Below are 25453 nucleotides of genomic sequence, written 5' to 3'. Positions count from 1 at the left end.
GCAGGCATTCCATATTTTTAAGGCTGAATAATATTCCATTTTATGGATAAGCCCTTTTTCCTCCATTTATCTGTCAAGGGACATTTAGATCCTTTCCACATCTTGGCTGTTGTGAATAGTGTTAATATCTCTTTGAGATCTTGATTTTAATTATTCTGGTTAAATACTCAGAAGTGGCATTGCTGGATCATATGGTAGTTCCATTTTTAATTTTTCAAGGAACTTCCATACTGTTTCCATGGTGGTTACTACCATTTTACACTCCTATCAACTGTGTACAAGGGTTTCATTTTTTCCATAGTCTCACCAACACTTGTTACCTTTTGTTTTGATAATATCCATTCTAACAGAGGTGAGGTAATATCACGTTGTGGTTTTAATTTGCATTTTCCTAATGATTAGTGATGTTGAGCATCTTTTCATATACCTGTTGGATATTTGTGTCTTCTCTGGGAACATGTCTATTCAGGTCCTTAGCCCGTTTTATAATCAGGTTATTGGGCGGGGGGGTTGCCATTGAGTTGTAAGAGTTCCTTATGTATTTTGGAAATTAACCCCTTATCAAATATATGATTTCCAAATACTTTTTCCCATTCTGTAAGGTTGCATTTTCATGCTGTGAATTGTTTTCTTTGCTGTGCAGAGGCATTTTAGTTTGATACAGTCCTACTTCTTTATTTTTACTGTTTTTGCCTGTGCTTTTGATATTGTATCTATAAAATCATTGCCAAGTCCAATGTCATAAAGTTTTCCCCCTATATTTACTTCTAGGAGTTTTGTAGTTTCAGGTCTTACATTTTAAGTCTGTAATCCATTTTTGAATATAAGATAAGGGTTAATTTCATTATTTTACATGTGGATATACAGTTTTCTCAATACCATTGTTGAAGACAATTAACTCTTTCTTTATCTGTCATATCTCATTTTGGATATTGCTTCCTCAGAGAGGTCTCTTCTAATCACATACCATTCCCAACACAAAAAAATGACATCAGGACTCCTGGAGTTCCTTATGTCCTTTAACAGCATCCTCTGCACCTGCTTTGTAGGATTTCTTTGAATGAATTAATTAATCGGGTGATTATTTATTTAATAGCTGTCTTTGCTATTAGAAAATGAACCTTTGTTTTTCCCAGCTAACAACCACTGCCAGACATACTTCATTATACAAAGTAGGTGCTCTACATATTTTTGAGGAATGAATAGCATCACTTTGTTTGATGACCATTTTTGTTTGAATGACAAATCACTACATCTTGTATTAGGTTGGTGCAAAAGTAATTGCAGTTTTTGCATCATCACTTTTAATGGCAAAACCCACAATTACTTTTGCATCAACCTAATATCTTCTGTGTCAACTCCCCCTAATGGAATGTGAGATTTAGGCTTCATCATCTTTCTTTCCACCTATACCTAGCACTATGTATATCACACAGTCTGTGCTCATTAAATGAAAGAGGGAATGAATGAATGAATGATTAGGCTGAGTAAGCAGGGTGGGTCTGATGGTGGACAGCTCAAAAGAGACAGATAATCCTTTCTAAGATCCTTATCTGTAAGCCTTGGGTTATCTGGTTTGCATTAACTTTCAGCCATAAAAATGCTTTAGAAATTTGTTCCCAATAAAAAGCCAGCCTCTGATCTTGGTTTCTCACCAAGTTTTAAATGCCACGAATGCCCAGATACTTAACTTGAAGCTTCTGTTCATCTTCTTTTTTTTTTCTTTTCTTACTGTGGAAAATACAGAGAAAGCCTTTTGTTTCAGACTCGGTGGAAACAACTGGGCCTCTGTGTTGCCTGTAGGTGAGGCAACTGATTTTCTCTCTGTTATAAACTTAGCCAGTGACAGGACTCCTGTGGGGTTTTCAACTAGGGTAAAGAGATCTCACTACAACAGGGTCGGATCAGTGCCATCATTGTGCTTTAGCACTATGCAGTTTTTATATTTTAAGGCAATAACATTAATAGATAATTACATTAAGTAGCAGTATTTTTCCTTCTTGTCATTGCTACTCATTTAAAAAGACCTATCTTTACTAATAAGTCAGCACTTATCCACTCCCCTTAGGAAATGCTCAAAATTGAATTTCTATTGAGATATTTCCCAAGGCCAAGGTTGTTACCTCTACTCCTGAATGTGTGTTAAGGATTAGCATTTGTACAGACTTTTATCTTTCTTCTGGTGCAGTTTCTCATAATCACCAGGGGTGCAGGCAAAAAGCCCTGGAATCAACATTTACAGGTAGGGGCCAAGGACTTGAATTTTAACCCACCAACTAAGGTGCTCCTGATGCACACTGAATTTTTAATTTTAAATGTAAGTTTGAATCAATGTTTTCTTCATCCTCTAATCCACTATACTGATTAGCAGATGGGCACAGAAGGCCATTCCCAACAGAGGAACTACCACATGCACACAAACAGCTATGAAAATGCCTGCTTCTTCTGGGAACGGTATAGTTTGCTATATTAAAGGCCACCTGTGGAAGAGTGGCTGGTGGCAAAGCCAAAAATGATGCACAGCTTGTGAAGAGCCTTGCAGGCTTTGCTAAGGATGTTTTAAGTTAGCAAGAAAATTATCAGATTTGGTTTTTGGAAAATGGCAGTCTGGCAGAAGTTCTAAAATGTGTATTCTAGGGGCAGAACAATGGGAGTGAAGACTAGAATTCAGGAGTTGTAGGATTTTAGTTTAATAGCAGACAAGGTGTGATTTCAATATTGGAAAGAACAGGGATTATAAGAAGGATGGATAACAGAGGAGGAAATTAGAACTATGCTGGAGATAGAAAATCACTGAACTTATTAATAACTTGACTGCATATATAGGTTGAGTGGTGAGGAATCCAGGGTGACACTCCAGTTTTCACTGGGTTACTGGGTAGCTGGTGGTACCATTGTTGAGTAGGGAATGTAGGAGTGCTTAAGATGAGTTTGGTTTGGGGCATGTGGTGTTTGACATGCCTCTGAGACATGTATGTGAGGATGGCCAGCAAGCAGATGGATGTATGCGTCTGGAATTAAAATGATTCTGAGGACATAATGCAAAGCATTGCTCTTGCTTGCCATCAACTTTTTGCCCAAACTGCTTCACTAAAACGCAATAGTTGACATTAATTTAGTGAGTCCTTTCTAAGCATCAGGTACTCTGTTGCACACTTTACACACATTATGAGTTAATTTTTTTTCCTAGGGGAGAAAACTGAAACTTGAAAAGTTAAAATATACTTACCTAGGCCATGCACCTAGTAAGGGTCAGAGTTGATATTCAAACTTTGGCAGTCTGATCCATCACTCATAATCATTATCCTATGCTACAGTATTCCTCAAAATGTTTAAATCACAACCTATCATTAAAAGTACACTTTATACCACAAGCTAGTACACACACATACATATTACACATGGATGCATGTGTACATACACACATACATATGCAATTAAGCAAAAGTTTAGCAAAACAGTACTTTTATTAAATGGGAGGCAACCTGATATTTTCTACTTAAGTCTATATTATTTTTTTAGATGTTGGTTTCTCCTTACTATTTCACAGCCAGGGTTGGATTGAGTTTGACAAATACTGCTGTATTTTATTCCCCCAGGGAGAATATTTCACTTCAACTCCCAGACTTTGTCATTCCCACCTTTTGGAAGAGAACACTTAAATGTTGTTGTGTGCTTCCCCCTTTTCCTCTAGAGAAGGTATCCAAGGTTAAAAGCTGGGATATTGTGGGATAAGGCTGATCAGGAAACACCTACTTTGGTAGACTGATCAAACCTTGTCTCTAGTGTGGCTGACAAAGGTGGTTGCAAAATGTCCAAAATCACAACAGAGAACGCAATGCTTAAAATTTGTGCAAAATAATGATTGTTTTACACAAATGGACTTCAGTGGCCAGTATGGATGGCAGTGGCCAGAGGCACAAATACCTGGGTTTACATTCCAGCTCTACTACTTATTAACTGTATAATCTTGGGTAGGTTTCCTATTTCGTAGGGATATGGCAGAAGAACAAAACGGAAATAGTGCCTTAGTTCATTCTATACCTACCACAAGAGTATTTGATAGTAAGACTGAAGTAGTGTTAATATCTTTATTAATTTAAGTTATAAAATACAGACCCACAAATTGAGCATTCATCTATAAAAACAAATTAAAATTTCCACACTATTCATTGATGACCCAGTCAATCATTCAGTCATGTATTTAGTCAATCAGCATTAATTTAGAACAAGCTATTAGTAGGTAATTAAAAAGAGACTTTAAATATTGACTTTACTTACCACAAGATATAGGTTTTAGAAGAACCTGGTAGCCAAATGGCACTAAATGTAGTCTTAGGTATGCCATCATTTATTTTGAAGCATTTGGAGGAGAGGTCACTCTGCAGGTCTCTGTGAACGTCAACATCACTTCCTTCAGGGTTGACAATGTCAATCCAGAACAGCAGAGCCACACTTACAGGAATTCCAATGACCTTTCCGGAAACTGAGAATGGAAAAGAGCAATTTGACAAGGTGCATGTAGCCCCTAAACATATAGATTCTAGAGCTAATCATGTTCGTAAAATGAAAAAATATTTTTAAAGATTCTCAAATTCATAAGTGCAAGAATTAGATTCTACTTCAGAAAGGGACAAAGAAAACAACTCAATGTTGATTGTATCAGCTAAGCACTGGAAAGAAGGAAAACTCAAAAGGTTTGAAGTTCCAAGTTCCATATTTTCGTTTCACTTTCCTTTAATATAAGTCTAATAAAAAATGGAAATGCCATCCAAAAAGCATTCCCAGTAGTTGAACTTCTAACTTGGAATCCAGTCACCTGTGAGTTTCTCTATTAATTTTAGATCTGCATTAAGTCACTATCACCAGTTAAAATTTATCAACCACCTATCCTTAAATTCCAAATAAGTGGTACCCAAACTGTGATTATTAAGGAAAATGAATAGAACGGATTGAGGATAGAGATTAAAGGAGGAGGAATAAACAGGGCAAGAAATTCTAAGGACATCCCTAGACTGCTGTGCCTCTCAGAAACACCAGGTTCATGAATCGGTTGTTCTCCACAGTACTCAGCATCTAGTAATGGCCTGGTCACAGCTGTGTTTAGTGAGTGCCTCAGATGTGCCAGCCAGTAGCCAGACACATGATGCTCAGGGAGCTTGGTTATTACAATCTTCAGTCCCTCACTGAGGACACTGAGAACAGAGAGAGAATTTTAGAAAGTTCCCCATGATCACATGGCCAGCTGGAGCAGAGACACTATTTGAAGCCAGGAATACCACCTTCAAGGCCTGATCTCCCTTCTCTGTGGCCCACTGCCTCTCATGGGCTAGTTTGGACCTGCATACCTGAACTCTAGTAAATGTACCACTTGTGCTATTCTGCTGAGCATTGAGCCTGCTGGGCACTAACTCAGCCTACATAATTTGAAATTAATTCTGAAATATGAAAGAGTATAAAGAATACTGGTTCAAATGGAAAGATCATTAGACTGAAACTCAGTGAAGGCAGGGGCTAAATATATTTAGTCTCTTAATGTATATCTAATGCCTAGTACATAGCTGCTACTCAAAACATACTTGTTGAATGAATAATTCATTTAATATGAATGAATTAATGAGCCAACAAGGTGAAATAGAACTCAAAATTCAAGTCTCATTTCTGGAACTTGCTAGGGCCATGATTTTAGGCAAATCATTGAACTCTCTTAGCCTCAACTTTCCTATCTGCAAAATGGGAATGATACTTTCACAGCTACCACATAGGGCAGTGGTTCTAATGAGTAGCAAAGTTTCAGAACTACTATCATAGCAAATAAAACTGCTTTGTAGACCCTAACAAAGCAGTGAAGTGTAAACACTTGTTATAAACTCAGTCCAAAATGGCCTCTGGATTTTGGAACTCCTGCTTCTTGCTGTCAAGACAGAGAGGGTGACTGATCGCTGTGATCTCCTGTGCACCACAGTGGTCCACTTTCTTCAGGGAAAAATGACTTCCTTCCTGGTTCACCCAATTAGGTGGCGGAGTTGAGACTGAAGCCCAGGAGAATGAGGACTTGGTTCATATTAGGGCTGGAACAGGTTAACAGCCTTCTGCTAGACAACTACCCTGTCAGATGAGCTTGTCCTTGGTTGTCTGGTGTCCAGTTCTGGCACCCCGCCCATTTATTTGCACGCATCAGGAATGCATGTACAGTGCCTATTCTGAGACCCTCCCAAAGTGTGTCTGTTTGTTTTCTTCCTTCTGGTCATAGTTCATCTTTTGACCCAGTCCTCCCAAGCTGAGCCCATCAAAGTGCTGTTGTGTTGCTGCAGGAAAGAGGCTACTTCCCTTGTTCTCAGCTGCTTCCCTGCCTGTAACCTTCCTCTGCTATTACCTTGTTGAGGTCCAGCTGACTCAGAGGGCCATTAGGGTGCCAAGAACAATATTATTTAAATTTTAAATAATAGTCTCTTGGGAGGAGAGGGTCATGAAACATTCAGACTAACAGGGAATTTTGCCAAGAGAGTGATTCATAATCTTTCCAACTATCCACCTCTGTTCCCTTGTTCGGTCGGGATGGACAAAATCCTAAAGTCACCAAGTATTTCAGGAGTAGATATGGAATTTCTCTTGAAGAGAAATGGAATCCCTTCCATGCTGGTTCTTATCCAACAACTTTGCAAAAACTAGTCTTTCAATAGCAAAATAATTGAAATAGCCATTATTCTCACATGTATTTGTATGGCATTTACTAGCCACACACCCTTGACAAGTCATTGACCCATCTTAAGCCTCAGTATATTCTCCTATAAATGGGGATAATAAAACCAGCCTGTCTAGGATCAAATGACGTAAGCCATATGAGAGCATTTTAGAAACAATGAAGCAGTAAAAATATGCAAGATATTATTTATCATTGGCAAAGATATTGAGCAAGGCATATAGACACTTGTGTAATGAATTTTACTCTTATAAAGCACTTAAGTAAATAACATAAAATATAAAAATGAGCTCTTTTTTAAAAAGTTATGATTCCTTTCACTTCCCCAGGAATGGGAAATTCTTCATTTTGGTTAATAATGCTGCAGAAGGCACCAACTTAATACCAACACTGTGCCAAGTGAGGTTTTAGGAGCTGTGTGAGGAAAGTAGTGGCAGCCCTAGCATCTAGCAAGGCACCCAGCACAGAGGAGGCAACTGACATTTGTTGAACGAACAACTGAATGAATAAACAGGCTACAGAACTTTCACTCTTCCATGGAGGAAGACAGTGTTTAGGAAAGCAGCCTGAACCTCCAGAAATCCAAGGTTGGGATTGGCAGTCTTCTCATTCTCATTCAGCAGAGTACTGTGAGGACTCTAGCAAGCATGTGCATGTGGCCCCAAGGCCCTCCTCAGCTTTGCTTTTCTTATCCCCTATCTGTTCAATCTCTTTGGCAATGACCTGGATCAAAATGGATTCAGTGCTGTCTGAGTAACCTTGTTTCTCTAAATGATATTGGGTAATTTGCTTGTGTCCTAAAGCACAGTTGTGTCCACTGAAGGTGAAAACAGGCTTTAGAATGGGAACAGGGGAGGGGCAAATCCTGCCCAAAGAGTGGTGGGATAAGAAGCTTTCCATCCTGCTTCTTCCACAGCAGGAATCCAAGGGACTTGGCTGATTATTTGAAAGGAAAGATGGCAGAATTAGGTTTGGAGCACAATGAGCTTAACATTCAGGTAAAGAAAAGATGCAGCCTAGCAGTTTCCAAATCTGAATAGAATCAGAGCCAACTAAGGGAATTTAAAAATATATACGTTCTTTGATTCCCCAGCATAACTACCAGTTTCTGGGGATGCTTTCAAGTGCTTCTGATGGTTTATCTGCCAGGCTGGGGCCCTTAGTCTACCAGGCAGAACCAAATGTGAGCCCTGAATGAAGAAGCACACAGCAAAAAATGTAGCTGAGGGGGACTTCAGGCTGGGCCCATACTGAGGGGCACGCAGCAGTGGTGCAGCAAACCAGAGAGGAGAGAAGGGCTCTTACCATATCTCCAGGAAGGGCACATAAAGGAAGGAAATGGGACCAGCAAATAAGTCAGTACTGCAGGGGACAGTGCAAGAGCTGATCTACCCTGAGCTTGCTCAGGCAGGCAGCACATGGAAGAAGTGGTTCTCCTGAGCCCCACTCTTGAGATTTCAGCTGCAGAAGGCCCCAGGAGGGTAGGGTGAATGGAAACAGAGTGGACAGGAGAGACTGGGTGCTGGGGATGGACACAGTTCCTCTCTCTACCTTGGCCTCCTCTCACCTCCAAAGGTTTGAAGTGCACTGAGGCAGAGGGGAGGCGGCAGTGCACGTTACTATCATTAAGATGTGTGTGACAGCTTCTCTTGGCCTCCTCTCTTTAGTTACCTCCTGTCACCACCTCCAAAAAGCCTTGGTTACCCTCCTCCCCCATCCACTTTCCTCTAAGCTTCTCACAAAGAATTAATTATATCCTCTCCTTTATTTTTAAGGAACAAATAATGATGTTAGCTACCTACCACTCACTGAGTACTTAGTGCTGGAGACTTCGCATATCTGATTACATATATTCATCATAAATTAGCATTTGAGGCAGGTATTATTATTCCAGCGTTGTGATGAGCAAACTGCTGTTCAAGAGTTAAACGATATGCCAAACATCACAAAGCTAGAAGTTGCAGACTTTCAGACCCAGAACTGCCTGATTCCAAAGCCCAGCTCTTATTCACAATTTCACACTCCATTTTATGAACCACTAAGGGCCCTCTACACCAACTTTCTTGATAAAGTGGAACTCACGGACTTTCATTCATTTGTTCATTTATTTAACACATGCTATAAAGTACCTATGTACTAGCATTGTATTGGGGTTGCAAAAATGAATAAGACCAAGTCATGGCCCTGTCTTCAGGGAGAACAGACTCATGAATAGATAGTTGCAAGGCAATATGTTGAAGCCTGGTAGAGGTGTGCATGAAGCTCTGAGGGAGCGTGAGTCACTGCACCCAACCTGGTGGGGAGCACATGATCCACTTCATCTTTGTCTCCTCTAAAAGGCAACCAAGGCCTCTCAGAAATGATTGCCAACAGTCTCAAGTTTATTGTTACCTCAGAGAAAGGGGCAATGATGCTACATTAGTTATTACTATCACTGTTAATATCTTTAATATTTATATTCCAAATCTCTTCCTTGCACATTATCCTTGCTGAATCATCTACATCTCTGTGAAGTAGATGAGGTACATATTATTCCCATTTCCCAAACAGGTAAAACCAAGGTCTATAGAAATAACTCCCTTTCGTAAAGTGACAAAAGGGTGAGAACATTAGCTAAAGTGGACCCTCTACATCTGTGCCACATTTATCCTAGAAACTTGGAACCAGAAGCTTACCTGGGATGGAGGTGATAGCAAGCATGGGGAGTTGACCCTGGAGCACATTTTCCAAAGGGTTTTATCTCCAATGGCTATTTAATGCATTGGCCCAACAGTTAGTAGAAGCACATTTTAAAAATGTTAGAAGAAGCTGTATGAAGACCTTGAGATATGTTTCAAGGGCAGAGAGTGATGCCTTTTTACTATGACTGCTTCCCATGCACTGAAAGCAGGCCGTGTCCATATCCACACCTTGCTGCATCTGAAAACAAGTTGGCCCCTGCCTAGGCTGGACACCCTGTCAGGGTTGCATGCTGCCAGTGTTCACAGAAAATAGAGTGAGCAGCCTTGGAACTTTCAGATACCTTCACATGGAAGGCTTTTTAAAGTGGTACCTCCTTTGAAACTCAGAGGCTTGTAAAGAAAACTTCGTCAGCAGCTGTTTTACAGAGTTTTATTGACTTTAAAAACTTTCCCGCCCCTTCTTTTTAAGAGCGACTATGAGAAAGTTGACATACTGAGTCTTGTCTCAGGTTACAGGGGCAAGCCTCCACATGGGAAGCCTTGCAGTTGTCTGGACTGCTGTGACTTATGACTCTTCTGTAGTCATATGTCACATAGGAACTCTGCCAGAAAAAGAGCTCTGGCTGGCATCAGGCCAGTGCCCCTCTGGGACAAAGCTTCCAGAGGAAGGAGCAGGCAGCAATCTTTGCTGATCTGCAACCTCCACTGGTGATACCCAGGTGAACAGGGCTTGGAGTGGATCTCCAGCAAACTGCAAGAGACCTGCAGAAGAGGAGCCTGAGTGTTAGAAGAAAAATAAACAAACAGAAAGCAAAGACAACAACAACATCAACAAAAAAGACCCTCACCAACAAATACCCCATCCAAAGGTCATCAGCCTCAAAGATCAAAGGTAGATAAATCCATGAAGATGAGGAAAAACCAGGGCAAAAAGCTGAAAATTCCAAATGCCAAAATGCCTGTTCTCCAAATGATCTCAACACCTCTCCAGCTAGGGCACAAAACTGGATGAAGAAAGAGATTGACAAATTGACAGAAGTAGGCTTCAGAAGGTGGGTAATAACAAACACCTCTGAGCTAAAGGTGCATGTTCTAACCCAAAGGAGGGAAGCTAAGAACTTTGATAAAATGTTCTAGGACCTGCTAACTAGAATAACCGGTTTAGAGAGGAATATAAATGACCTGATGGAGCTGAAAAACACAGCATGAGAACTTCAAAAACCACATGATTATCTAATCAATGTAGAAAAGGCCTTCAATAAAATTCAACATCCTTTTATGTTGAAAACGTTCAATAAACTAGGTATTGATGGAACATATCTCAAAATAAGAGCTATTTATGACAAACCCATAGCCAACATCATACCGAATGGGCAAAACCTGGAAGCATTCCCTTTGAAAACTGACACAAGACAAGGACGGTCTCTCTCTCCACTCCTATTCAACGTAGTATTAGAAGTTCTGGCCAGGGCAATCAGACAAGAGAAAGAAATAAAGTATATTCAGATAGGAAGACAGGAAGTCAAATTGTCTCTGTTTGCAGATGACATGGTTCTATATTTAGAAAACTCCAGTGTGTCAGACCAAAAACTCCTTAAGCTGATAAGCAACTTCAGCAAAGTCTCAGGATACAAAATCAATGTGCAAAAATCACAAGCATTCATATACACCAAAAAAAAAAAGACTAAAATGTAAAACCCAAAACTATAAAAACCCTAGAAGAAAACCTAGGCAATACCATTCAGGACATAGGCATGGGCAAAGACTTTATGACTAAAACACCAAAAGCAATGGCAACAAAAGTCAGAATTGACAAATGGGATCTAATTAAACTAAAGAGCTTCTGGACAGCAAAAGAAACTGGCATCAGAGCGAATAGGTGACCTACAGAATGGGAGGAAATTTTTGCAATTTATCCATCTGACAAAGGTTTAATATCCAGAATCTACAAGAAACTTAAACAAAATTACAAGAGAAAAACTACCAACCCCATTAAAAAGTGGGCAAAGGATATGAACAGACACTTCTCAAAAGAAGACATTTATGCAGCCAACAAACATATGAGAAAAAGCTAAACATCACTGATCATTACAGAAATGCAAATCAAAACCACAATGAGATATCATCTTATGCCAGTCAGAATGGCAATTATTAAAATGTCAGGAAACAATAGATGATGGAGAGGCTGTGGAGAAACAGGAACACTTTTACACTGTTGGTGGGATTGTAAATTAGTTCAACCATTGTGGAAGACAGTGTGGCAATTCCTCAAGGATCTAGAACCAGAAATACCATTTGACCCAGCAATCCCATTACTGGTATATACCCAAAGGAATATAAATCATTCTACTATAAAGACACATGCACACATATGTTTATTGTAGCACCATTTACAATAGCAAAGGCATGGAGCCAACCCAAATGCTCATCAGTGATAGACTGTATAAAGAAAATGTGGTAGATATATATGATGGAATACTGTGCAGCCATAAAAAAATGAGAACACATCCTTTGCAGAGACATGGATGAAGCTGGAAGCCATCATCCTCAGCAAACTAACACAGGAACAGTAAACCAAACACCGCATGTTCTCCCTCATAAGTGGGAGTTGAACAATGAGAACACATCGACACAGGGAGGGGAACGACATACACCAGGGCCTGTTGGGTGGTGGGAGGCAAGGGGAGGGAGAGCATTAGGAGAAATACCTAATGCATCCAGGGCTTGAAGCCTAGATGATGGATTGATAGGTGCAGCAAACAACCATAGCACATGTGTACCTATGTAACAAACCTGCACACTCTACACATGTATCCCAGAGGTTAAAAAAAAAAAAAGTCCCTTTAGTTATTTTGTCCAGGGCTGCCCGCAAATAAGAGCCTTCATACACCAGGTTGTAGAATATTTCAGAGCTTTACTGGATGCAACAAAGCCCAACAAAACCCATCTGTGAGATGTACTAGTTGTTTCCAGTATATACCCACGAGGGCTTCTGGGAAGAAAGATTCATTCTTTGTTCCACCTGTTATAGGAATTCCTGTCCCTTGGATTTTATTTGCTTCTATTTTACTTTCAGTCATTTTGTGTTAAGTTGTTTCCTCATCCTTGACTTTTAAAATCACTCACTGTGAAAGTTGTGCTGCCTCTTCTGAAGTTTCCCCTTAGCCTCACATCATTAAACTTCCCTTCTCTGGAGGAGCTGGGCTGGCCAGAATGAGGATCCCAAGCTCCTCTGAAGGCCTCTCCTGCCTGCTGCCTCCTAGGTGTGGTCACAGGCCCTTAGTGCTCTTCCCTGCCAAGCTCCCGCCCTTCCCTTGCATGACATTCATCTCTAACTCCTATTTACCCTGCCCTCCCCAGCCTACTCCACACAACAAACCATCACTCTGCATCAAGGTAGATCAGGGTGTCTTCACCATGTGGCCAGAGCTGGACCCAAAGTCAGGATTCTGAGTCCGCAGTTCCCATGCTTTCCATTAGGCCAGGCTGGGAGTGATCCCCAGTGTGGGAAAGATCCGCACTGTCCAATACAGTGTGTGACTCTTTATATTTAACTTAATTAAAATTAAAGGAAATACAAAATTCAATTTCTCAGTTGTACTGGCCACATTTCAAGTGCTCAATAGCCACAGTGTGGTGTAGTGAGGGCAGGCTGCCACAAACTAGTTATAGGAATGGCTCACCTAGAGCCTACAGAGAACTGGAACCTTCTATATCTTTCCACTGCTGGTTCCACAGGATCTAAAATAGGACCAAGCACACAGAAGACACTTAATACATTTTTGTCGAAGAAATGAATGAATCCATCCATCCACTTATTTATTGAATACTTATCCTATATCAGTTACTGTGTGAGGCCAAGGAACATGCAGTTCATTGAGACAGAGTCCCTGACCTCAAAAAACTTACTGTCTTGCAGGGAAAAGAGTCAGGAAGGGACTATGAAGTGCAATTCCAAATTGCTTATAACCCTTAACCTAAAAAGATTTAAAACTGCAATACGCACAGCCTTTTAAAAACTTTTTAAAACCCCATCTTTGAATTCACAGAATTTTAACATTCTCCTTTGACACAATGACCCAGTAAAGGCAGCAGAGTCAGAGAAGTGAAGTGATTTCTCTAGTATCACACAGCCAGGGGAGGAACTGAATGCAGAACCTTTGTCATCCAGTTCCCTTCCCACTCCCCCATGCTGGCTGTGTGAGCACAGCAACTCCCATGTACTGGCTGAATCCCATAGAAGGAAAATTGAATCTTATCTCCTAACCAGAACAAGAGCGTCTGTGTATGTCACACATGGAAGGTTGCAGGCAGTCCAGAGCCCATGGCACCAGAGCCCAATCTTTGATATTAGGCTGGTTTAGGGTTGGTTCTGGGCAGTAATGAGCAGCATATCCTCCACTCCCCTCTGAGGAATTTATGATGTGTTTCTGGATCTGTAACATTGCACCTGATCACAGAAATATTGCTGGAAGGAAGGCCATTCTCAGGTCTGTGTCTGCGGAGACTTCCCAATGCTGTGTTTCTGAGATCCCCATATATCCATCTCAGGAGTATGCTCAGGGGCCCTCATAAAGCTGGGGTTCAGTGCAGAGAACAGCAGCCTCAATAATCCCACTTCCTGTCTCCAACCAGAATCCACATCACCCTAACTCATAAAAATCCCAAACAAATAAAGTCAAGAAGGAATATGCCCAAAGAGGAGGAAATGCCTTCTGGTCCCCTAATAGCTCATCAGCTTAAACTGTACAATCTCAGAGCTAATTGCCCACAGCTCTACCCTCTATGCTGCCATGGTTGATTGATGGAGGAAGCCAGTTATAGCATAAACAGTCAGTTCAGAGCATGACGTAATGATGTATGGAAGAGAAAACCTTTACTGTTATACAGTGTCTGCTAATCCTTCCTTCCAGTAATGATGCTGGTAAAAGGAAACATGGCTGTGTGTGTGCCGTGGGCCAAGTGCATGAACTCAGAGGTGCAGACATACCTGTTTGCAGATGGGCTGACTGATCTGAGGCAAATACAGAGGAATGCTCAACAGTAGCTGAAATCTAAGATACCTGACTCTGTAGGTAAAAATAATCACATCTCTAATCAAAAAAACCCAACTCAGTCAACAACTTTTACAATCTTTCAAGTCTTGAAGCTGTTGATTAGCTCAGAGGAAAGACTCAGAACTTTGGAAATACTTAGGCCTGGGTTCTACTCCTGGTTTTCCCACCAGCTTGCTATGTGACCTTGGGCAAGTAACTTACCCCTCTAACCTCAGTATCCTAGTCCACAAAGTGGGGATAATAATCATCATGCCTTCCTGCCAAAGTCAGAGGATGAGAGGACATGGTGAGTGTAAAGTATCTGTCTCAGTGCCTGACCCAACCTAGTGGGTGTCCAATAAAAGGTCATCATTGTTATTATGGATGATGATAATATTATTTGCAATAAACTTGCATTAGCTTCTTCAAAGCATCTGCCTCCCCACCACCCTGAGTTTATTATCTAGTGGTTACAACTCAAGAAATCAAATAGGAGACACATTGCATGGCTAAACTGTATGACACTGACTCTGAGAGAAGGGGGAGAGCTGTGTGGAATGGTGGAGGCAGGGAGGCCTCCTGGAGGTTGCAGGTGGTTGACTGTGGATTGGAAGCAGGGGAGGAGGAAGCGGTCAGAGAATGGGGAACAGGGGTGCTGGTGTGAGTCAAAGCACAACAGCCAGAATGCGTGTGGGGAGAACACATAGGGCTGCAAAGGCCAGCATGGTGGCTGAGCCCATGGACAAGCAGTTACGTTGTGATGTGATGATGTCACTTCAGCTGCTGGCTTGCAGCCCCTTCTGCCAGGCTAGCTCTGGACCATCCTTCAAGGCTCCTCTCCAGCATCTGCTCATGAGTTCTCTTATGCCACCCTGTCCCGTGAACACAATACTAATAGTAATAAGGAGAACTGCTGGTGTTCACTGAGCACTTCCTATGTGCCAATATCTGTGCTAAGCATGTTACCTGCATTATTTCATTTAATCCCACAACACATGAAATGGGCAGCACTTCATTTAATAAGTGAGAGAAGCAGCTTGCCCAAGGCAGAGGCCCAGGATTGCTATTGTATGTTAACTCACATGTCTCCTCTAGTAGACGCTTGAGGACAGTGACCAGGACCTGTTCTGTTCAACAATCCCTGGTGCCTAACATGGCAGACCTGGCCTAAAGTAGGAGCTCATGGATGTTTGTTGAATGAACAAGAAGAGATTGTCAGGTACACATAGGGCTCTGGGTCTAGAGGCACTAAGCAGATCACAAAGCAGTACTGGGAGACTGAACCCTGGACAAACTCAGACATAAAGAATGGGCACTGGGAAGCCCGGGCATCTGAACAGCAGGAGGCTGGGACAGAAGCACCATCTAAGGGGCTTGCTGCCTTTGCGCCCTGCCATTTGATAGTGGGAGCTATTGAAATATCCTCTCTCTGATGCCAGTAAATTTCATCCTGGTAACTTGGGCAGGGCCAAGCCCATGGGTAGAGTTCAGTAGCTGAACCAGAAATGGTCATTCAGGAAAGCTGATGAAATAGGTAAAGTCAGGAGTGATAGTTAAAAGATTTAAAATGATTCAGCATAAGCACTGACCAGTCTAAATGGTCACAGGTCTTTAGTGCTAGGGAAGGGTCTCAAGGCCTCCTACTATTCCAGACATTAACCCATTGGTTGTTAGATCTTGAGGAGATCCAAAGATTCCCTGGGAGAATCCAGAGCAGGTGGGGACTGCACCTGACTTGGAGAGGTCAGAGCAGTGGCACTGTAACAGATAAGACATTTAAAACTAGTAACAATAGGCAGGTCCCTACCAGCATGTCCTCGCTGAATTCTACAAGCGTATGAGGTTAAAATATCACTGTGAGAGTCAGCCATTTTTCAAAAGCCACCTATCCTATATTGAGAGTTTTGTTAAAACTAGATAATATAATCTGTAACTCTATTTACTAGACACACAGAAACTGTAACTTCTCAACTCCTCTGACTTGTACATGTTGTACAGTCCTTACTCTTACCTTCGGACCCCTCATATACCCTATGGCTTTTTTACATACACAGAACAAGCACCTGAGTGCCGATTACCAAAATTTATTTCTTTTGTAGGGAAGTGTAAGTTTTCACACTTCCCCCTTAAGCCCTAGTGAACTGTCTTGTGCTTGTCCTATGTTGGAGGCCGTGGTGCAACTACAGTGCCTGCATTTCTGCTTTGCAGACTTGTAAATCTGAGGTTGCCTTATTATTAGCTTCAGGATGAAAAGTAGCTTCAAGAAGTATTATTTTGTAATCCCTGAAATTACCGGTTGCTAAACAGTCATCCCTTTTCCTCAAATAAAAAAGAAGTTGGTGGCAGTCAGCCAAGAAAAACATTTCTCCTTGTAGAGAGAAGTGGACTGTTGTTAAAAGCCACAGTGATCATTAACAAAGATGATGTCATAATTAGATACCTGGGCCTCCCTAGGATGCTCTGGACCAAGGAATGGTGATCATAGTCTTTACCAAGGCAGAGAACAGTCACCTGCCTAAAGGCATTTGGTGAAAGTGCCCAGTCTCTGGCACTCTTCTATCGTAAGTTGCCCTTATTACTTTGTAAAAATACAAAAGAAGTCCAGTATTCAAAGTTTTAAAGATCCAAAATTACAAAACAAAGAGGAAATTGGGAGTAGCCAAGGAGTCTTTCATTCACTCTTTTTTTCTCTCTCTCTCTCTCTCTTTTTTTTTTTTTTTTGAGACAGAGTTTCACTCTTGTTGCCCAGGCTGGAGTGCAATGGCATGATCTCAGCTCACTGCAACTTCCGCCTCCCAGGTTCATGCAATTCTCCTGCCTCAGCCTTCCGAGTAGCTGGGATTACAGGCCTGCACCATCATGCCTGACTAATTTTGTATTTTGAGTAGAGATGGGGTTTCTCCATGTTGGTCAGGCTGGTCTTGAACTCCCAACCTCAGGTGATCCACCTGCCTCAGCCTCCCAAAGTGCTGGGATTACAGGTGTGAGCCACTGCGCCCGGCCACTCTCTTTCTTTTTTTATCCATTCCTTTCGCACAACTCCCCTGACACCCCATCACATTTTCTGAGGTCCATCTCACCAAAGTCCTGGGAGGATGTGCACTATAGTGGCAAGAATACAAATGGTTTTATCACATACCTCTAGTCAAAGAAAATCATCAGGAAAAAATTATCACACCAAATATACTTATTGATTATAAAATGCCTCCTGGTTTAAGAAGCAATAGAGTATGAAGTAATAGCCTTGGAACTTCTGGAACATTATGTAACCTCTCTTGCTTAGGCTTCTCAACTATAAAGGGAAGGTTGTAAAATCTTCCTCACAATGTGGTTGTAAGGAAAGTTAGAATAAGATTAGATATTCATTAAAGTCTCTTCTTTAGAGCTGATGATAGCAACACCTCTAAGGTGAGGATAATCAATATATGGGTTTGAATCTCCCTGTGGTTATAATTCCCTGTCAAAGGGCTTGTAATAATTTTGAATGAAATCATTTTGAGGTGGCGGAGGAATGAAGGGAGCTCTGATGCTCCCTACCTTTGTGGATTTCCTCTCCCCAAGGAAATCTGGGGGAAGCTGCCTGTCAACAGCATAATTGAGGTCTCGTTTATCACCTGCACAGTTTTCTTCACTTTTAGGAGGAAACTTGCATTATTTGGGACTCAGTATAGATAAAAGACTTAACCAGAGTTGCTCCAACTATGATCAGCCTTGAATTCAACAGGGGTCACATTAGCAGGCCTGCGCAATCCCCCCATGGGGATTCTGGCCCCTTCCTTCTTGATGTCTGCCGCCCATGGAGCCACTCAGGGGATCACTATTGTCAGTGTTGCTGGCGCCTCCCATGAGAAAGCTGAGTGTGTCCAGGAGCTCCAGTGCCAGAGCAGCCCTCACTCCAGCAGGGCCACCCTGAGTTCTACACAGAAAAACTCTCTGTTTTTCACCATGTTTTGTACCTTCTCATCTTGGGATAAAGGTGGGGCAGCTTATGTCCCTTTCTCACAGTGTCTTTTATAAGAACAGTTCCTGCAACTTCTTCCAGCAAACATTGTCCCTCCAGGGCTTGACTGTGACCAGGTCAGAGACTCCATGACATCTTATTCCCCATCTCTCTCCCCAGCATTCAAACTAGAAAATGCTGGTCTGTGAAAGACACTGCCAAGAGAATGAAAAGACAAGCCACAGACTAGGACAAATATTTACATAATACATGTCCAGTAAAAGGCTTATATTCAAAACATGCAAAGAACTATTTAAAAAAATTTTTTTTGAAATAAATTTATATACCATACAATTCACCCATTTAAGGTTGTATAATTCAACAGTTTGGGATATATCACCTTAGTAGTTTTATAAGCTGTAGTAAAATATATATAACATAAAATTAGCCATTTTGACAATTTTAATTGTACAATTAAGTGGCACTAAGTACTTTCACAATGTCGTAAAACCATCACCATTATCCATTTTTAAAACTTTTTCTCACTCCAAACAGAAAATCTGTAACCAATCATTAATAGCCATCACTTCCCTTACTTCAAGTCCATGGTAACTTCAAAGCTACTTTCTGTCTTTATGAATTTTCCTGTTCCAGACATTTCATATAAGTAGAATCACACAATATTTGCCCTTTTGTGTCTGGCTTATTTTACTTAGCATAGTGTTTTCAAGGTTCATCCATGAAGTAGCACAGAGCAGAACTTCATTCCTTTTTATAGCTGAATAAATTTTCATTGCATGTATATACATTTTGTTCATCCATTCATATGTTGATGAACACCTGGGTTATTTCCACTTTTTGGCTATGGTAAATAATGCTGCAATGAACATTGACATATAATTATTTGTTCAAGTCCGTGCTTTCAATTCCTTTGGGTATATGCCTAGGAGCAGAATTGCTGGGTCATACGGTAATTCTACGTTTAGCTTTTTGAGGACTACTACAATTTCCATACAGGCTGCAATATTTTACATTCTCACCAGCAATGTACCAGCCAGAGTTTTCATTTCTCTGCATGTTCACCAACACTTGTTTCCTGGTGTGTGTGTGTGTGTGTGTGTACGTGTATATTTTAATTTCAGCCATTCTATTAGGTGTAAAGTGGTACAGTGTATCATATTGTGGCTTTGATTTGCATTTCCCTACTGACTTTACCAAAGAAGATATACAGATAGAAAATAAATGTATGAAATACCTAGGAATACAGCTAACCAAGGAAAAGCAAGATCTCTACCAGGAGACCTACAAAACCTTGCTGAAAGAAATCAGAGACAACACAAATAAATGGAAAAACATTCCATGCTAATGGATTGGAAGAATCAGTATTGTAAAAATGGCCACATTGCCCAAAGCAATGTACAAGTTCAATGCTATTCCTATTAAGCTGCCAATGTCATTCTTCACAGAACTAGAAAAGCTATTCTAAAATTCATGTGGAAGCAAAAAAGAGCCCAACTAGCCAAGCAATCCTAAGCTAAAACAGCAAAGTTGGAAGCATCATACTGCCTGACTTCAATCGATACTATAAAGCTGCAGTAACCAAAACAGCATGGTACTGGTACAAAAACAGACTTGGAGACCAATGGAACAGAATAGAAAACTCAGAAATAAAGCCATACACGTATAACCATCTGATCATCAACAAGGCTGACAAAGATAAGTAATGGGGAAAGGGATCCCTATTCAATAAATGGTACTGGTCTAACTAGCTAGCCATATGCAGAAGATTAAAACTGGACCTCTTCCTTTTACCATATATAAAAATTAACTTAGTGCATCAAAGATTTAAATATAAGATATCAAACTATAAAAAAAATCCTAGAAGACAACGTAAGAAATACTCTTTTCAACATCAACCTTGGCGAAGAACGTTTGACTAAGTCCTCAAAAGCAACTGCAGCAAAAACATACAAGAAGACATACAAGTGTCCAACAAACATGAAAAAATGCTCAGCATCACTGATCATCAGAGAAATGCAAATTAAAACCACAATGAGATACCATCTCACACCAGTCAGCATGGCTATTATCAAAAAGTCAATAAACAACAGATACTGGAGAGGCTGATGAGAAAAGAGAATGCTTATACACTATAAATGTAAATGTAGTGTAAATTAGTCCAGCCACTATGGAAAGCAGTCTGGAGACTTCTCAAACTTAAAACAGAGCTACCATTGGACCCAACAATCCCATTACTGAGTATATGCCCAAAGGAAAATAAATCATTCTACCAAAAAGACACATGCACTTGTATGTCCATCTCTGTGCTATTCACAATAGCAAAAACATGGGATCAACTCAGGTGCCCATCAATGATAGAGTGGATGAAGAAAATGTGGTACATACATACCATGGAATACTATGCAGCCTTAAAAAAGAGTGAAGTCATGTTTTTTTGCAGCAACATGAATGCAGTTGGAGGCCATAATCCTTAGTGAATTAATGCAGGAATAGAAAACCAAATACCACATGTTCTCATTTACAAGTGGGAGCTAAATATTGAGCACACATGGACTTAAACACAGGAAGAATAGACAGTGCAGACTACTAGATGGGGGAGAAAGGAGGATACTGGAGTTTGAAAACCTACGTATCAGGTACCATATGCACTACCCGGGTGATAGGATCTCTACCCTAAACCTCAGCATCATGCAATATTCCTGTGTAACAAACCTGTACATGTACCCCTGTATCTAAAATAAAGACTGAAATTTAAGGGAAAAAAAGAAAAGATACTCAGTATTATATGTCTATAGAGGATTGCTAATTAAAGCAATAATGACATATCACTGTACACCTATTAGAACAATTAAAATCCAAAAAACTGACAATACCAGTTGCTGGAGAGGATGTAGAGCAACAGAAATTCTCATTCACTTCTAGCAGGAATGCAAAATGGTACAGCCACTTTAGAAAAGTTTGGCAGTTTCTTACAAAGCTAAGCATAGTTTTACCATATGATCCAGCAGTTGCACTTAACATATTTATCCAACTGATTTAAAAATGTATGTTCACATAAAAACCTGCACAGGAATATTTACAGCAACTTTATTTATAATCACCAAAAGCTGGAAGCAACCAAGCTTTCTTCAATAAATGGAGAAACAAACTATGTTACAAATGTACAGTGGAATGTTATTCAATGATAATAAATGAGTTATCAAGAGATGAAAATACATGGATGAACTCTAGGTGTATATTTTTAAGTAAAAGAAGCCAGTCTGAAAAAGTTACATACTTTATGGTTCCAATTGTATGATATTCTAGAAAAGATGAAACTGTAGAGTCAGTAAAGAAGGTCAGTGGTCACCAGAGGTTTGGGGGAGGAAAGAGAGATGAACAAGTAAAGCCCATGGAATTTTTAGAGCAGTGAAACTATTTTGTATGATACTGTAGTGGTGGATGTATGACATGCATTTGTCAAAACCCATAGAACTTTACAGCATAAAGAATGAACCTTAATGTGTCCAGATTTTAAAAAAATTATTTAATAGGTTGGGGTATTCCAGAAAGGAATGCAGACTATGACAGGAGAATCTAACTGTATTACAGATGTATGTAACAATCTCAGTGAAGAGAGTAGAGGGAAAAAGTTTTGACTTAAGTAACTTTGGAAATGAGTAGAGTCTGTTAGAATAAAGGCAAAGAGAACTGCACATAACCACTGTACTCTAATTTATAAAGTTGTTTCCCACAGTGGTTCAGGTTAACAATTTTGACACTGCTATATGGGTATACTGAAATTAAGCAGTTAAGTACATAAATGGGAGATGGTCAAAGCCAAACTTTTTATTGTTGGAGTGGGAATTCACAGTTTAGCAAGGTGATAGGGTTAAAATGATCCATGTGGTAATGAATTCATATTGGAGACATTAGCATGAACTTATGTTCAGCTTAATACAGGTTCAGATGGTTAAATATAGAAAACTTTATAGATATGTGGTTATACGCCAGTTTTAATATACACATATATATTTCCTTGCTCTGTTAACTGACAGGGACTAGAAATAAACAAAGGACACAAGTAGTAAATAGTGCCCAAATCTTGCCTTCTAATAACCATGCTCCAAAAAAGGAATTGGGGATCCTTGGAGAAATGGTTTAGTCTAGGACCACGGCTGGCAATGTACAAGATGAACCTGTAGCATCTTGTAGTGCCAGAAAGTAAGGAATTTCAAAACAAAAACAAAAACAAAAAAAACAACCAACCCACTACTGTTACATTATGGGTAGTATATCAAAGAAATGCAAGAGCCAACCGAAAACACTCCCAATGGCCAAGGCTAGGAGTAACTTTAGAATGGAGAAACCTGACAAGCATGACTTTTGGCCACTGATCGAGGTCTATATCAACAGTGATAATCACATTTATTATATGTACCCATGGTCTGATGTGATGGAAATGGCACTCTACTTCTGTGATCTTCCTTCCAAAAACCCATGACCACAATCCAACCATGAGAAAAACATCAGACAAGTTTCCAGTAGAGGATTATGTGCAAAATACCTGACCAGGGCTTCTCCAAACTGTCAAGGTTGTCAAAAACAAGGGACATCTGGGAAACTGTCAAAGCCAAGAGGAGCCTAGGGAGACATGATGACTAAACTTAATATAGGATCCTGGATGGGGTCCTGGAATTTTATATATATCTATATATATACACACACACATATATATATACACACACATACACATACATATATACACACACATACACATACACACACACATATACACACATATTTATATATATATATATATACACATACATATTTATATATATCTGTATATGTATTAGATAAAAACTTTAAAAAATCTGAATAAACTGAAGGCTTTAGTTAATAATAATGGATCATTACTGGTTCATTGACTCTAATGAAAGTATAATACTAATGTCAAATGTTAATAATCAGGGACACTGGTTGAGGGGGTATATGGGAACTCTGTACTGTCTTCTCAGTTTTTCTGTAAATACTGTTTGTATTAGTCCGTTTTTACGCTGCTATAAAGATACTACCTGAGACTGGGTAATTTACAAACAAAAGAGGCTTAATTGACTCCAAGTTCCACATGGCTAAGGAGGCCTCATGAAACTTACAATCATGGTAGAAAGTGAAGGGGAAGCAGGCACATCTTACATGGTGGCAGGAGAGAGAGAAAAGGGGGAAGCACCAGACACTTATCAAACAACCAGATCTCATTAGAACTCACTCACTACCACAAGAATAGCATGGGAAAAACAGCCCCCATGATCCAATCACCTCCCATCAGGTCCCTCCCTCAACACATGGGGACTATGAATTTGGATTACAATTCAAGATGAGATTTGGATGGGGACACAGAGACAAATCATATCACTGTTCTAAAAGATAAAATGAAACATATATATATAAAAACAAAACAACAACGACAAAAAAAAACAGAAAAACCCTGATGATACAGTTTCCCCATTTTTTCCAGTGAGGAAGCTGAAGTTCAGGAGTGTCAACTGGCACAAGATGACCATCCTACTTAAACAGCAGAGGTGGGATTCGAGTTGAGGGACCTTTCTACTGAGTCACACTGACTTTTACCTGTCTGTGGGTGGGACCTCTTTTGTTCCTTTGTTTCCTGTGTATGCACTTACGTGTGGGTGTTTTTTTCTTGTTCTTGCCAGGGGATGGCCTTTACCCTTGAAGAAAGACTGCAGCTTGGAATCCACGGCTTAATCCCACCCTGCTTTCTGAGTCAGGATGTCCAGCTCCTCCGAATCATGAGATATTATGAGCGGCAGCAGAGTGACCTGGACAAGTCAGTACCTAGCGTCTGTTCTCTCTGCCTGGTCCTTGGGCTGAGCTGTCTGTTTCCTATGCTTCACAGAGGGTTTTCCAGAAACTCTCCAGCTAAAAAAGGCTGAGAGCCCAAAGAGATCCCAGACTCAGTCCTACCTTCTAGAGGATTCATAGTCTCCCTGAGAGACAAGGCTTGTTATAACTGAGACACAGCCGACATGTTCTGGGGGAACTGGAAAGGGAAACTGCATTCCAACCAGTGGAATCTGGAAGGGCTTCTGGGAAGTGGTAGAAGCTGAGTCAGCATAAGAAGCACTGATAAGACTTCAGCAGACAGCAGTGGGGTTCAGGGAGAACGTTTCACTGAGAGGGACGAAGTGGAGCAGAGACGTAGAGACAGGCATGTTAAGGAAGTGGTACGTAGCTTGGGTTCCTGGAATTAGGGGGACGTGGTGGGGGAGAGGGAAATGGACAGGGGACGCCTTAGGATAAACCTAGATGTCATTTGCTGGAGGCTATGGGCAACAGTTAATAACCCTGTCTCCTCTCTGAGTTCTCCTCCAATAGAGAACCAGACATAAAGAGCCAATGGGGAATCATGGGGTCAACTTTATCAGCTTTACTAAACAAGGGAGTCACTTCCCAGGTCGCATGGCTATAAATGGGCACAGCTGGAATTTGAACACAGAGACCTGGCTCCAGAGTCTATGCTTTTCATTTCTCTGGTATGCCACAGCTAAGACGCAGCAGAGACCAGTGGCTACAAGACTAGACTCTAGTACTAGACCGAGTTCAAATCTATATTCTACCTCTTAATAGCAAAAGTTACTTAGCCTCTATGGGTCTTTTCCCATTGGTACAATGAGTACCATAGGGAAAACTCATAGGGTTGTTATGAGGATTAAATGCCTTAGTATTTGTGTTGGGCTTAGAACAGTGCCTGGCACATAGTAGGCAGTATGTCAGCGTTTGTCAAGTAAATATGTCACCTTGTTATTGGCTCTAGCAGAAATGTAGGAAGAAGATAAGGAATCCCCCTCTTAGAACAAACAAACTCTAGAACTTGGCCAGTTCAATCTACAGAACAAACTGGCCAAGACTTCGGGTCCTTGAAGGTGTGGCTGTCCCCCTAGGGGCAGAGCTCAGCAGCATGCCAGGGTCACCCTGCACTCATATTCCTGTTTCCCTCATACCATCCATTGCTTCTGAGTGGTGATGAGCACGGAAGCCTCTGCTCATACCTCCACCCCTACTCCCAAAG

General features: G+C 40.7%; 1 protein-coding gene across 2 annotated transcripts in view; it reads left to right on the top strand.

The window, feature by feature from the left end:
* The window catches only part of ME3 (malic enzyme 3), a 217670-nt gene that overhangs the window by 74702 nt on the left and 117515 nt on the right, over positions 1 to 25453 (top strand). For both annotated transcript variants that reach the window (XM_033206860.1, XM_033206859.1), the window contains exon 3: positions 24078 to 24211. In XM_033206860.1, the coding sequence (XP_033062751.1) occupies positions 24078 to 24211 (134 nt within the window). The remainder of the gene's footprint in view (positions 1 to 24077; positions 24212 to 25453) is intronic.

Source organism: Trachypithecus francoisi, unplaced genomic scaffold, assembly GCF_009764315.1.
Source record: "Trachypithecus francoisi isolate TF-2019V2 unplaced genomic scaffold, Tfra_2.0 Lachesis_group8, whole genome shotgun sequence".
Taxonomy (NCBI): Eukaryota; Metazoa; Chordata; class Mammalia; order Primates; family Cercopithecidae; genus Trachypithecus; species Trachypithecus francoisi.
This window is presented reverse-complemented; position numbering and strand designations above follow the sequence as displayed.